This window comes from Suncus etruscus, chromosome 10 (genome assembly GCF_024139225.1).
Source record: "Suncus etruscus isolate mSunEtr1 chromosome 10, mSunEtr1.pri.cur, whole genome shotgun sequence".
NCBI lineage: Eukaryota > Metazoa > Chordata > Mammalia > Eulipotyphla > Soricidae > Suncus > Suncus etruscus.
The window spans coordinates 88,908,167-88,923,202 of NC_064857.1; the positions used below are offsets into that span (position 1 = coordinate 88,908,167).

Below are 15,036 nucleotides of genomic sequence, written 5' to 3' on the forward strand. Positions count from 1 at the left end.
GGAGCCCTGTTTGTACCCACCACAAACAGGAAGGAAAATAGCCAGGAACTTACTACAAGCCAGTTCCCCATGAGGAACAGAAGAGATCTTCTCCAGCAGCTTCATGCCTACCAAGGTGCGGTCTTGACACAGAGTGGTCAACTGAAGAAATGCCTGGCCCTCCTCAGCTGGGGCACACACATGCTTGTGTCCTGTTCAGAAAGATAAGGAGAAAGTGCTGACTGACATGACAGAGCTGAAAAAAGCCTCCTGAACTAGGAGAGCCCTACTGAGGGCTGGGAGGCAGGAGGAAACACCTGTTACGAACAGCCTTGGGAGCATCAACACCTTTGTCCCCTGCTCAATTCAGAGAAAGGCACAGGGACGACAAGCAAAAAGCAACAAAATAAATGCCAAGTACAGGTGCAACCTGGCTATGAGGACAGAAAGATGCTAGGAGGCAAAGCACCTGTTCCCTCAAATGGGGTCAGCAGCTCCTGTGTCACCTCTTCGGCCACAAGTTCAGCCACTGTGTCAGGTTTAAGGCCCTGAGTGCTGATGAATGCCTGGGCTCGCCTGCATCTGTCAGGCTTCTGAGAGGCCAGGATTGCCCGGAGCATGGCCTCTCCATCCCGGGCAGCAACATCTGCATATGAACAGCCCAGCTCCTGCAAGGAAGGCAGAAGAAGCCAAAGATGTCCTTAAGAGCCAGAAACAGGTGAGCAAAACAGTCCTTTGCGGAACCTTTTGAGAGCACACAGGCACAGCAAGGAGCCACATGCTGTGTCCAGGCCTGTCTGCAGAAAACATTAGGATCTCTCTTGGTGAACACTAAGCTTTTCTATTACCAAATGAAAGAACACCATACAACGGGTCTCAAACTCGTGGCCCTCCATACAACATTTTGTGGCCCTGCCCTAGAGGAAACTTTTTTTTTTTTGTTTTAGTTGTTTGGGTCACACCCCCAATGTTCAAGCCTTACTACTGACTTTGCACTCAAGAATCACCCCGACTTTGCCTCCTGTGGCCCCCAGGTAAATTGAGTTTGAAACCCCTGCCATAAAATGTCTCTTCATTATTGTTCCTGGGGGCAACAGAACCTTTGCTCTCCAAGCGTCACCCCAGGCATTGGTGCTATTTCATTTCTATCAGTCTCCCTCAATTGCTGTTTGCCAACACAAACCTGCACAGTACACAGCTCCTAGCCCGGTTTCTCAGTCACCACCTTTCACTTCACTTTCTTTGACTCTCTGATATAGGAAAGCTCCCACTGATCCATAAGCAAAACTTCATAGGGCTAGGAGAACTTTCTGTGCTCAGAAATCGCTCCTGTTACTCCTGGCTCTGTGGTCAGAAATAACTCCTGGTTCAGGGAACATATGAGATGCTGGGGATCAAACCCGCATCTGTCCTGGGTCAGCTGTGTGCAAGGAAAACACCATACCACTGTGCTACCACTCCAGCCCCAGAACTTTCTGATCAACTGATCAAGAATTCAGGGCCCATTGAAATTAAAAAATATATATCTTGGGGCCGGGCGGTGGCGCTAAAGGTAAGGTGCCTGCCTTGCCTGCGTTAGCCTTGGACGGACCGCGGTTCGATCCCCCGGTGTCCCATATGGTCCCCCAAGCCAGGAGCAACTTCTGAGCACATAGCCAGGAGTAACCCCTGAGCGTTACTGGGTGTGGCCCAAATATATATATATATATATCTTGGGCTGAAGAGATAAGCAGGGTTATAGTATTTGCCTTGCATCCTACTAGCCCTGGTTTGGTCCCCTAAGTATCATCAGGTGTAGTCCCCCACCCTGTCCCTCAAACAAAAAAGAAAAACAGAAAAACTTTTGCTGGCTGGCTGAGCTTTAGGAGACTCTGGTCTGGGTACCCCCTGTGGTTACCCAGGCATAAATTTATAGAAGCCAGCAGCCTGCAAGGAGTCTGCTGCTCTTTGGACATAAGTTGCTTGCAGTGGCCCAGTCTCCAATCTAGCACCCCAATTCCCTCTCCAAGGGACCACAGGCCACCCCTTAACCCGCTGCTCCACTGGCTCCCACACCCCATCATTACCTTGGCAAGTTCATAAAGACAGAGAACCTGCCGACAGTAGTTCTTCCCATGCAAGCACTTGCTGATCAGAGTTTCCAGGTGGGCCACCACTTGGTCGGTAGGGGGCAGCATCACAAATGACTGGCTGTCCAGACTGGAGGCTGAAAGCAAAATAGGTCAGTGGGGATTTGAAGGCATGTCTGCCTCGCTTTCCTTTGCATTGTATCTAAAATCCCCATCTCCCCACATAGCTTGCTGCACCACCCCCAGGACTATGCCTCGGAGCACTTTCATTACAGCTCTTAAACTTAATCGCCTTCCAGGAATTCCCATCCTAGAAAACATGAAAGCCCTTCTAGGCTACTATAGACCCAAAGCAACCTAAACTACAGGAGAGCTCATCAAGGTTTCCTTCGGACACCTCCACACCTGTCTCCCAATCCACTGAACAGTGAGGAAGTGGACAGCTTTTTTATTTTCCATTGTGAAAGTCCTTCACAGTTGTATTTCAGGCATACAGTGACAGTGAATTTTATTTTTGATAATATTTCCAGCCATCATCACCCTGTGCCTGAGAGGCAGTTACTATCTCCTACCACTAATCTCTCTGTCCCCCTCCCCAGCCAAGTTTATCAGTAGGATCTCTCTGAAATGCAGACCACAAAATCAGGGTAATCTGTTAGATGCTTAAGGCACCAGAAAGTGAAAATCCAGCCCTCACTTCATAGAAAACAACAACCCATGACTCTGAACCTGAAATAGAAGGAATATTATCAATTTGAAAAAGGATTTCCACTAGGGTAAAAAGTTGACAAGAATGTAACAACATTGTCCCTAGAGCCAGAGAAGGCTTAATGGGCTGGAATGATGTTCTGCATGCAGGATGCCGGAGTTGGGTCCTGGCACTGCATATGGTCCCAGAGCAATGGATTTGGTGGAGTCTCTTAACATGCAGGGACACCACTGTGTGGATCATAGAAACCAAACATTGGCTCTTGTTTTGTTTTGGCCTACACCTGGCTCTGTACTCAGATCATTCCTAGTGACCCAGGAGACTATGTGAGAAATTATTGGAAATTTGGTGGGTAAATGGGTAAATAACATTCACTTTTTACTTGATGCACTTCACTTCACACTAAAAACATTTATACATTTGCCCTTACAAAAGTATGCCTTAAAGGTAAAAAATAAAGCAACCCAAACCATGCTATTTCCTTAAAGTGCTTCCCCTGCAGTTCTAGTTTCTGTAGGTGGAGCAGGCGGACACCACCCTGTGCTGTCCTCTGGGCTCAGCATGAACCAGCCTTGAAGCACCTTCAGGATTGTGGAAAGGTACCGATAGATGGACTGAAGACAAGGGGGATTACCAACTCTCTACCCTTGTAACCTCTAGTCTTAATGGTGGGGGTGGAGGGGAAAAGAGAAGAAAGGGAAGGTGAGACAAATAATCAAAATCCCATTTGTCTAGCCACTGACAATATCAGGCACCAGAATATTCCCAGAATATCAGGAAAATACCAGGGACCAGAAAGTACTTGGGAGAGAAATTCAGGAAAGCAACCAAATAAAGTTAACAATAGAAAAGTTCTGCCTTCTGGGCCTTTACACATAAATCTAATGCTAAGGAGTAAAGCAGATTCCAATGCCTGAATTTGTAGAAAGACCACTACCCAGGCTACAAACAGACCACAAGATGGCGCACTTGATCTGCACTGTACCACAGAAGATGGAAGTTCAGGATAGGGAAACAGCGTGGGCACATGCCAAGGCCCTGGCACTGCAATGGACTCCCACACACTTCCAGAGGTAGCCTCGTCTGCCTAAGCATCACAGGGCCCTAGAAACATCACATCACAGGGTTTAAGCACTGAAACATCCAGTTCAGGTGGTTCAGGATTGCCAGGAGAACTACAAGAGAGTCCTCATCTCATCTCTCAAAGTAACTCAGAACTACAGCCCATAAAAGCAGGTCAAAACGTGTAATCTGGATCTAATGAGGTCGACTGTTTCAGCAACATAGTATTTAAATAGCTGTCAGTGTCTCATACTATACAGCCATGGGCGTTTCTCTTGCACAGGGTCAATACGGACAGACCCAGGTTCGCTTCCTGGCATCCAATATGGTCCTTGAGAGGAGCGATTTCCGAGCACAAAGCCAGTAGTAACCCCTGAGCACTGCCGGGTGTGACCCAAAACAAACAAACAAAAATGTTTCGGGGTAACCAAGGAAGGACCGCGGTTCGATCCCCTGGCGTCCCATAGGGTTCCCCCAAGCCAGGGGCAATTTCTGAGCGCTTAGCCAGGAGTAACCCCTGAGCATCAAACGGGTGTGGCCCAAAAAACAAACAAACAAAAAAATAGATATATATACACACACTATTCAAGATCCATGATGTGGGGGCCAGAACTTGTAGCGAGTTTGCCTTGCATGTGGCTGACCCTGTTTGATCCCCCAAAATCCCATATGGTCCCTGAGCCTGCAAGGACTGATATTTTTTTTGTGTGTTTGTTTTTGGGCCACACCCGGTGAGTCAGTGGGTTACTCCTGTTTCTTCGCTCAGAAACTGCTCCTGGCAGGCTCTGGAGACTATATGGGATGCTGCAAATCAAACCCAGGTCGATCCTGGGTCAGCTGCATGCAAGGCAAATACCCTGCCACTGTACTATTGCTCCAGTCCACCAAATTGAACTCTTGACACCTATTATGGTGCCCCAAACCTCACCAGAAGTAATCTCTGAATATAAGGCCAGAATTCTGCAAGCCCTGAGCACCACTAGGTGTGGCCTAAGAACAAAGGACAATGGTTAGATAAGAAGAGGAAAGCCCTGGCTCAATGCTTTGGGGTTGCTCCCTGCTGAACTGAGGGATCTGAGTGATCAAAACCAGTACTCCCACATGCAGAGCCTGCATCTGGCCCACTGAGCTTTCTCTCCAGGTCTGCGACAACTACGTAGTGAGAGAAAACAATGAATATTCTTTATCCCAGAAATTCCTTCAGAGAGGACAGGGATATAAATCAGCAGTAGAGCATGTGCTTTCATATTTCAGTCCCTGGGTTTGATCCAAGACAACACACACACACACCTGGGTTTGATCCAAGACAACACACACACACACACACACACACACACACACACACACACACACACACATTCCCCAAAGCCCCTGGGTCTGCTCCAAGACAACACACACATACATAAATTCCCCAAAGCCCAAAACATTCACAAACTCACATTCCACAAAACCCAAAACATTCACACACACACAAACACACATTCCCCAAAGCCCAAAACATTTTTATGCAGACAACCCTGTTTTGATCCTTAGCACTGCATATGAGTGATCCAAACACAACCAGGTGTGGCCCAAAACCCTACTTCCCTTGAGTAAAAAGAAATTTGAAGGAACTTGGAACATCAGAAATGAAGAAAAAAGTGAGAATATATTATCTTATCTTAAAATCTAATTTTTCTGGTCAAAAGCAAAAATGATAAAAATTCGATGGGTTTTTAAAAACATAAGTAGAGGGGCCGGAGTGTGGAGCAAGCGTTAGTGTTTGCCTTGCATATGCTGACCTAGGATGGACCTCGATTCGATCCCCTGGCATCCATCCCACATGGACCCCTGAGCCAGGAGCGATTTCTGAGCACAGAGCCAGGAGTAAACTCTCAGCATTACTGGGTGTGGCCCAAAAACAAAAAAACCATAAGTGGATACAATGATACAATAAGACAGCGAGGGCATAAAGGGAGAAAAGTAAAGTGATATAATAGAAACTGTAGTCCAGCTAAAGGTAGTAAACTACTGGTTTTTTGTTTTGTTTTGTTTTTGGGCCACATCTGATGACCCTCAGGAGCTACTCCTGGCAATGTGCTCAAAAATCACTCCTAGGGATTAAAGGGGGGAAGGAGAGAGGAGAGGGAAAGAGAAAAAAAAATCACTCCTGGCTTGGGGGACCATATGGGACTCCGGGGGGATCGAACCACGGTCCATCCTAGGCTAGTGCAAAGTGATTTCTTTGGGGGGGGGGCACACCTGGCAGTACTCAGGCTCTGCATTCAGAAATCACTCCTGGCAGGCTTGGGGGACCATATGGGATGCCAGGGATTGAGCCCAGGTCCATCCTAGGTTGCTTCATGCAAGGCAAACACCCTACCGCTAGGCTATCGCTCTGGCCCCTAAAATACTGATTTAAAGTAGACCAAGAAAGTAAATACTGTATGTAATGCAATATCTAAAGCAAGTAGACCAAGAAAGTAAATACTGTATGTAATGCAATATCTAAAGCAATCAACTGAAAGAACTACAGTACACAAAGATATGTATTCAAAAGTACAGTAAATTTAAAGAGTAAAGAATGCTCAAATGCAAAAAGCTTTTAAGAAAGTTTCCTTCAAGCTGGAGAGATGGTACAGCAGGTAGGGTGCTTGCCTTGCATGTGGCTGATGCAGGTTCCATCCTGCCATCCCAAGCCTGCCAAGAATGAGCCCTAAAATTGGAGCCAGGAGTAATCTTGACCACTGGAAGTGCCTCAAAACAAAATTAATGTTTCATCAATCACAAACTGGCATCATACCATGCCCAAATTTCAGAGTGACACAGACCAGACCCATGATTCTCCCTGTGAGATAAACACTAGAGGGCAGAAATGTCTGAAGTGGAGGTACAGAACCTGCCTGACAGAACAATGGTTGATTTCAACAAAACAAGAGAATCCTCCTACTCCATCCTCTGCAGGGGCAATGATCCCCCATCCATCCAGTGTCCCAGGTCCTTCTCACCCTGCGATGATGCCAGCATTCAATATGGGGGCTTCTGGGATGATGCCAGTCAGGCCTGCTCCTGGAATGAGACCACCAGTGGCCACATGCAAGGATGCCTGGGATCTAATCACAAGACCCTGTTCATCCCATGACAGTGCCATGACAGATCAGAAGAGAAGTTTTTGCATCATGTGTTCCGCCTCACCAGGAGGCTGTGTGCTCTGATTCTGGGCATTTTCTAACAGTACAACAAGAGAAACCTATTCTCCTTCCTCAGAGAGAGATTCACTTTGAGGGGGACACTAAATGGGACAAAAACAGCAATTTTCATTTGTATTGTAAAAGGTAAAAGTAAAATTGCTGATTCAGTTTGTTTTTTTGGGGGGGAGAGTGGTCACACCTGAACGGGCTGTGCTCAGAGTTTACTCCTGGCTCTGTACTCAGAATTTGCTCCTGGCAGGCTCTGGGCTTCTTAATAATCCAGGCAGGGGCTGCCAGGATTCAAACTAGGGTCCATCCTGTGTTAGCCACAAAAAAAGGCAAATGCCTTACCATTGTGCTATGGCCATTCTGATTCAGTTTTTAAAGTGGTGGGTGGAGTATCTACTGTGGTCAGGGTTCATGTCTAACATGCGCTCAACCCAGATGCTTGTTTTGTTTTGATTTTCCTTTTGGGGCCATATCTGGCTGTGCTCAGGGTTTACTCCTGGCTTGTACTCAGGGATCATTCCTGGGGGTGCCTGGAAGACCATATGGGGTGTCGGATGAAGAACCCAGGTCGGCTGTATGCAAGACAAGTGTACTGCTGTATTATCTTTCTGGCCCAACCTAGGTTTGGTTCCTGGCACCATATTAATCCTCAAGCACTAGTGCGTGTGACCCTGACGGTCCCCCAGTATCCCTGAAGTAGCCCTAGTATCCCTAGCATAGCAGGGCCAGGGCCCAAGCAGCATTGCATCCTTGAGCCCTTTTGCCTATTGCCAGTGCACTTGACTAAGAATCACTGGAGGGGCCCCAGGCGTTTTTTGAAGGGAAGGTGGTCAAGGGGGGCTAGGTTTGAGTCACACCCAGCAGCATTCAGTGGCTACTCCTACCTCAGCTCAGGAGTTACTCAAAGTGGTGCTCTAGGTATTATGCAGTCCAAGAGATCAAACCTGGGCGACCTGCAGAGTAGTTGCAGAAGCCTTTGAGCCATCTCCCTGAATCATTCAGGAAAGTCTTATCTCCACTTACTGCTTTGGACTTTCCGTAGAGGAATGCTGACTTCTTCCTCCTCAAGCAGCTCAGAATATTGTAGGAGAGCCTGGAACTCTGGTTGAAAGTCATCCACACTAGCTTCCCCTGAAGCCAGAGCTCTGCAGTGCAATACCAAGGCAACATCTTGGCTATAGAAATGAAAATAATGGCATACTCGACTGGCTTCGTGCACACAGCCATCATCCAACAGGCTCCCAATCAGAAAGTTTAGAGACTCCTGCTCCTTCCAATTTAGTCTGTTCACACAAGACTCTTTGCGTGGAAGGCCAGTAAGGTCTAAATATTTAGTCGTGTTCAGAGCAGCCAATTTGGAGAATGAAAATTCACTGGCTAAGCTGTCAAAGGAAAGTTCACCACTAGTTGAGATCTGTCGAGAAAACCTGGGCTCTCTTTCCTCGGCATTTCCTCCAAGGATATGCTGGGTAATACGGCAGAGCCATATCTGCTTCTCCAGTTCCTCCAGTTCATCCAAAGGCACCAAGTCCTCCTGGGCAAGCCAGTACCCAGCCAGGGTGAGCAGCAGGTGGCGCTCATCGACGTGGCTCTGCCGCTCCAGGGTTGGGCCCTCACAAGCTTCAAGGGCCTGGGCTGAGAAAAAAGAAGAAGCTGCTCTGTTGGAAATGGAATTCTTCTTAAAATTCTCATGGCATTTTTTCCAGAAGTCAATTCTTGCTTGTTTCAGGGACCACTGGTTAACTCGCTTTAAGGTCTGCATTTCCCAAGTTACCTGTGAGATTTAACAAAGTGAATTTTATTGAGTTTCACTGGATAAAAGATCATGAAAGCAAATGCTCCCCAGGAATGGCATACTTGTTAAAACAAAATCAAGTCATAATGTAGCTTTAGCTGTAGGAAAACCTGGGTATCTAGAAAGTCATGTGAAAACTTGTGTGAAAAATAATTCTAACTGTATGTAATTGAATGAGATTCAAGGAGGAAGAAATGAAGATAACGGTGGCATAGCCCTACACTTAAAGCATAATTCTTTAATAATGGGCACCCAGGCCATCTATTCTGAAGATAATTTGTGTGTTAAAAGGCTAAAGTATTGGGGCTGTAGTACATGGGTAGAGCACTTGTACCTGGCTGACACTGGTGTGATCACAGGTACCCCTATCCCTAAACCCACCCAAAAATGATCCCTGGGAGGAGAGCCAGGAGTAAGCTGGAGTAAGTGGCCCCCCAAACAAATTTTTAAAGTCTCAATTACTTTCCTATAAATTGTCTATTTTATTTGATTCTCTAATGCTGAATCAAAAAGCTAATTAAAGTAATTTAAAAGAGTAGGAGTTGGAGTGATAGTACAGCAGGAAGGGCATTTGCCTTCCATGGAACTGACACAGGTTTGATTCCCAGCATCCCACAGTGTCCTCCCAGCACATCCAGGGTGATCCCTGAGTAAAGGGCCAGGAGTAACCCCTAGGCATTGCCAGGTGTGGCAAACTTCCTCCCCACCAAAAAATTTAAAAGGTTAAAGATACCTCTTCAACAACCAAGTGGTCCACTGGTAACTCAGCTAATTCTGCTACTCTCCTTGCCGAGCCAAACTCTCCACCTGTCTGCAGTTTTTCCAAAATAGATCTACATTCATGTTGGAAATTTTCAAAGCTGTAGCTATTAATAATTACATGATTAATTGCAATGGATGTATCCTTCAAAATCTGGCTGAGATCATACAGCTTTTTTATATCTGGACCTGTGTCAAAGAGAGAAAGAAAATCATTTAACCAGTAAAAATGCCACTATACATTTTCAAAAGTAAACTACCAAGGGGAAATGTGAATATGAAATATAATAATGGTTAGTAATGGTAAAAGGAAAAACAAAAGTAACTTTTTCTACTTTGTTGGTTTTTTTTTTTTTTTTTTGGTTTTTTTTTGAGCCAATGGTGCTTAGGGCTTACTCCTGGCTCTTTGTTAGGGGATCAGTCCTGAAAAACTTGGAACTATATGGGGTGCTGATGATAAAAGCCATCTTTGCCCTAAATGTACTACATTTTGGAAGCACTCTTTTTTCCTTCCAGACATCAGACAACAGTTGACAGTATTGGCACTGAGCCCAGCATTCTGTCATTGTTTTGTTAGAATCTCAGTTCTCTGATAGAACATCTGTGAATATTAATATAATAAATAACCCAAGCAGTAAAAATGTAAGACTCTAGGGGCCGGCGAGGTGGCGCTAGAGGTAAGGTGTCTGCCTTGCAAGTGCTAGCCAAGGAAGGACCGCAGTTCGATCCCCCAGCATCCCATATGGTTCCCCCAAGCCAGCGGGAATTTCTGAGCGCTTAGCCAGGAGTAACCCCTGAGCATCAAACAGGTGTGGCCCGAAAAAAAAAAAAAGACTACTATTATGCTTCATCAAAAACTTAGAGCTAGGGCCAAAGAGATAGAAGGTGGGTAAGGTGCTTGCCTTGCATGTATCCAACCCAGGTTCAATCCCTAGCATCCCATATAATGCTCAATGTCACATCAGGAGTGATCCCTGAGTACAAAGCCCTTGGTATCACCAGCTGGTGATCCCAAAACAACAATCTTGGAACAAACAAACAAGTATAAAGAGTTAGGAAGGCAGTGGCCGGAGAGATAGCACAGGGGTAAGGCGTTTGCCTTGCAAGCAGCTGATCCAGGACAGATAGTGGTTCGAATCCCAGCATTCCATATGGTTCCCTGAACCTGCCAGGAGCGATTTCTGAGCACAGAGCCAGGAGTAACCCTGAGTGCCACTGGTGTGACCCAAAAACCAAACAAACAAACAAACAAACAAACAAAAAGTTGGAAAGGCAATTTTGGTTTCATTCAATGAGCAGCAATCAGAGACTATCAATATCTGGAAGATATTTGGAGCCATTCTAGAAGTTCTCTGGGCCTATTCCTGACTATATGAACAGGAGTGATCCCTGGCAGTGCTCAGGGGACCATATGTGGCAACAAGCCAGGGTTTCAAGGCAAGCACCTTATCTCCTGTACCCCCAAAACCAACATAAATTCTTTAGATAGATTAGGAATTTCTGAAACAATGTGTGATCCTGAACAAGGATGACATAGTAGTTACTTATTGGAAAAAATAAGTAATTTTGTCAGGAAAATGCAGAGACTAGTTAGGGAGGGAGTGTGGCTATTTGACAACCACTAAAAATGAATAATTATGCTATTGTATTATATAATATGGTACTATATTTTGAATGCTAGAACTATGACTGAACATATCTATAGCCTCATATCACACCACATTATGAACTATAAGTGGGTTTATGGACTATATGTGCATTTCCATTTCTTGCTTTGTGTGTGTGCTTTTTGTTTTTGTTTTATTTTTATTTGGGGGTTTCTTTTCTGCTTTTTTTTGAGGGGGAGCCACACCTGCAAATGCTCAGAGGTTACTCCTGGCAGTGCTCAGGGGACCATATGAGTTTTTGGAGATTGAATCCAAGTCAGCTGCATGCAAGGCAAACCTGCAATATTATTGCTCTGGCCCACATTTCCATTTCTTGTGTGCACTCTTAAAATATTTAAGATTAGGGAAGCTAAGTTCCTAGTAGCAAAACAATTGGAAAGCTTTCTTACCATCGGAGAAGAGATCCTCTACTTCAACAAATAACTGCAAAAGCTTTCCCAGCTCATACTGAGTTTGACACTGTTGTAACATGAACTTCAGAAGAAAATGCACCTGCTCCTTCAGCCATGGGGCTGGTAGCATAATGTGGACTTCTGTAGCTGCTAGTTCAGGCTATGAAAATAGAAAGGGTCAAAAATTGTGTTTCACAGCAACAGTAAATTATTATCTCTGGGGCCGGAGAGATAGCATGGAGGTAAGGCGTTTGCCTTTCATGCAGGAGGTCATCGGTTCGAATCCCGGCGCCCCATATGGTCCCCTGTGCCTGCCAGGAGCAATTTCTGAGCCTGGAGCCAGGAATAACCCCTGAGCACTGCCAGGTGTGACCCAAAAACCAAAAAAAAAATAAAATAAAATAATTATTATCTCTAAATCTGCAAATATCTAAGAAAGCCAAAATGCCATCAAAAGCCATGTCCTATTACAAATGGAACTCTAACAGGTTTTTTCAAGAATTGGTAGCTCAGAGTAGCAACAAAAATAAGCTTCCTTGGCAGATTTGTGATTTATCTCTTTATAAGATGACTTAGGGTGGAGAGCTGTGTGTGTGTGTGTGTGTGTGTGTGTGTGTGTGTGTGTGTGTGTGTGTGTGTGTATGGGAGAGTCAAAGATAAAAAGAGATGTGTGTGTGTGTGTGTGTGTGTGTGTGTGTGTGTGTGTGTGTGTGTGTGTGTGTGTGTGTAAAAGATCAAAAGAGACCTGCAAACTGAAATTTATATCTGAGGACCTCTTAGATTTGTTTGGTGGTGGTGGTGGTGGTTGCGGGTGTATTAGGCCACACCAAACTGTATTCAGGGCACAATATGCAGTCTAGATATCCAGGGTCATGGCAAGTGCCTTAACCCTCTACTATCTTTCAGCTCAGCTGCCAAACTCTTGAGCCAAAGTTATAGGATATTTTAGTCTTTATCCTTCTGAGAGTCTTTATTAAAATTAGCTTGAATTAGCATATTCATTCTCAGTCTTTCTTTACTTTCCCTGGCTGCTCTGCGGAGGCACACTTAAGTAAGCAGATGAAACTGGCTGATCAATCAGGCAAGAAATCAAATGTGTAACTAGGAGAAATCAAATGTGTAACTATAAACTCTTAGGCAACAGGGACTGGGGTTGTAGATCCGCAACAGAGTACATGCTTTGCATGTGTGAGAAGAAAAACAGGGAGCCCTCCCTAGGGGCCAATAGTGTGGGCCTGTGATTCAGTGGCTGGCCCAGCAATGCAGATTTGCTCATGTTCTGTTGTGCTAAGGACCACCAGGATGACACCCAAATGTCTCAAAGAGAGAACTGTATATTATGTTGATAGCAGCAGCTAAAAGCTGGAAGCCATCCAAATGTCTATATTAAATGGATACGCATGTACACTGTATGACTGAAACCTAACAATGAACAATTTTGTAACCACAGTGCTTAAACAAAACAATTTAAAAATAAATAAATAAGTGGATAAGCAAAGTACAGTATATAGAACATAGTCAGAATTTAAAAGAAAGGAAAGTCTGTTAAGTAGGATACAAGATAGACAGACGTTGGGGACATTGCCCCTATTTTCTATGAGTTAGAACCTCACACATATCTGAATAACATTCAAAATTTCAAATATAAAACATTCATTTTACTTTTGCTTTATTTATCTTCCGTTATTTGTGCTCTCAGCAATGGTCAGAGCTTACTTCTGGCTCTGTGCTCAAGGCTCACTCCCGCAGTGCTTGGGAGACCATCTGGGGTGCTCGAAATCGAATCCAGGTGAGCCAAGCATACTGCTGTATTGTCTCTCCAGTCATTGAATCTTCACTATATTTATAATCACATTGATGGAGAAAAGGCTTAAACTGAGACTTCCCTCAGGACTAATTGTGGGCAGAATCCATATACCATGTAGTTTCAGCTATTATGGAGCTATTGAGGGGTGGGCTTCCTCCTTCTCCAGCCTACATACTGTTAATTATCTCCAAATGATAATTAAGCCTGACAAAGGCATCTGAATAGCCGAAAGCCTAAAACTGACTACAAAGACCAGCATCATGTGACTAAGTATTTTAAGTTATTAAATGAAAAGGCCTTCAACTTTTGACACATTGAGTAATTCAAAGTTAAATATTCTTCACACAACACTGCTGGAACTATATTGGATTGGCAAAATGTGATTAATGCTGCACATGCCTCTCTAGTATCTGTGGCAAAACCCCATGATTCTTTTATCACTGAGTTTGCCTCTAACAGTAGGTACTGATCAGAATGTGCATAGTACATAAAACTGCTCTGATATCTCTAACAACTATGGTGCTTATATAAGCAATACCATTGCAATTTCTTCTGCTCCCATCTGGAATTAAAAGTGACTTTCGGTGCTCTCTTCGGCAGCACATATACTAAAATTGGAACGATACAGAGAAGATTAGCATGGCCCCTGCACAAGGATGACACGCAAATTCGTGAAGCGTTCCATATTTAAAAAAAAAAAAAGTGACTTTCAGGGCCAGAGAGATAGCACATCGGCGTTTGCCCTTGCAAGCAGCCGACCCAAGACCTAAGGTGGCTGGTTCGAATCCTGGTGTCCCATATGGTCCTCAGTGCCTGCCAGGAGCTATTTCTGAGCAGATAGCCAAGAGTAACCCCTGAGCACCACCAGGAGTGGCCCAAAAAAACAAAAAAAAGTGACTTTCAATAAAAAAAACATACAAATTTACTCATGATCTGCTACATCCTGACAGCAGACTAGGTCATGCTAATCACTGCAGTGAGCAAGAGAGAGTTCTTAAAATTCCAACTCCCAGGGGCTGGAGTGATAGCACAGTGGGAAAAGCATTTGGCTTAAACACGGCCAGTCCAGGTTTGACTCCTGGTATCCCATATGCCAGGAGTGATTTCTAAACACATGGCCAGATGTAACCCCTGAATGCCGCTGGGTGTGGGCCCCCCCAAAATTTTTTTTCCAACTCACAGTTTCCAGGGTCTTCTGGAGCTCCAGAAGTTTAGCTTCTGCTGCCTTATAATTCTTAAAGAACATGCAAAGTTCATACATCTCCATCATCAACAGCAGTGGGGAATCCTTTGGGGAAAAGTTTTGGATGAAATGACAAATTCCTTAGGTTACTTTGTCAATGAACATGCTTATAAAAAAAATAAATAAAGTTTGGGACCAGAGCAGTGGTACAAGGTGGTAGGGCGTTTGCTTGCACACGCTGACCTAGAATGGACCGTGGTTCGATCCCCCAGCATCCCATATGGTCCCCCAAGCCAGGAGCGATTTCTGAGTGCATAGCCAGGAGTAACCCGAGAGTCACCAGGTGTAGCCCAAAAACCAAAAAAAAAGTGAAAAAACAAATGCCACAATAGAATTATATCATATGATTATAAAGAAATTAAGTTTATATTTCCT

General features: G+C 44.7%; 1 protein-coding gene and 1 non-coding gene across 2 annotated transcripts in view; one reads left to right on the forward strand and one right to left on the reverse strand.

Moving 5' to 3' along the window:
• Positions 1-15,036, reverse strand: part of SPG11 (SPG11 vesicle trafficking associated, spatacsin) — a 96,518-nt gene that overhangs the window by 7,709 nt on the left and 73,773 nt on the right. The window contains exons 27-33 of the mRNA XM_049782525.1: positions 14,599-14,706; positions 11,609-11,771; positions 9,527-9,741; positions 8,022-8,772; positions 2,046-2,185; positions 449-647; positions 54-191 (exon numbers count right to left, since the gene is read on the reverse strand). Coding sequence (XP_049638482.1) covers positions 54-191; positions 449-647; positions 2,046-2,185; positions 8,022-8,772; positions 9,527-9,741; positions 11,609-11,771; positions 14,599-14,706 — 1,714 coding nt within the window. The remainder of the gene's footprint in view (positions 1-53; positions 192-448; positions 648-2,045; positions 2,186-8,021; positions 8,773-9,526; positions 9,742-11,608; positions 11,772-14,598; positions 14,707-15,036) is intronic.
• LOC126021420 (U6 spliceosomal RNA) lies at positions 14,003-14,109 on the forward strand. Its single transcript, XR_007499937.1, has one exon. It is a non-coding gene; the product is annotated as a U6 spliceosomal RNA (small nuclear RNA).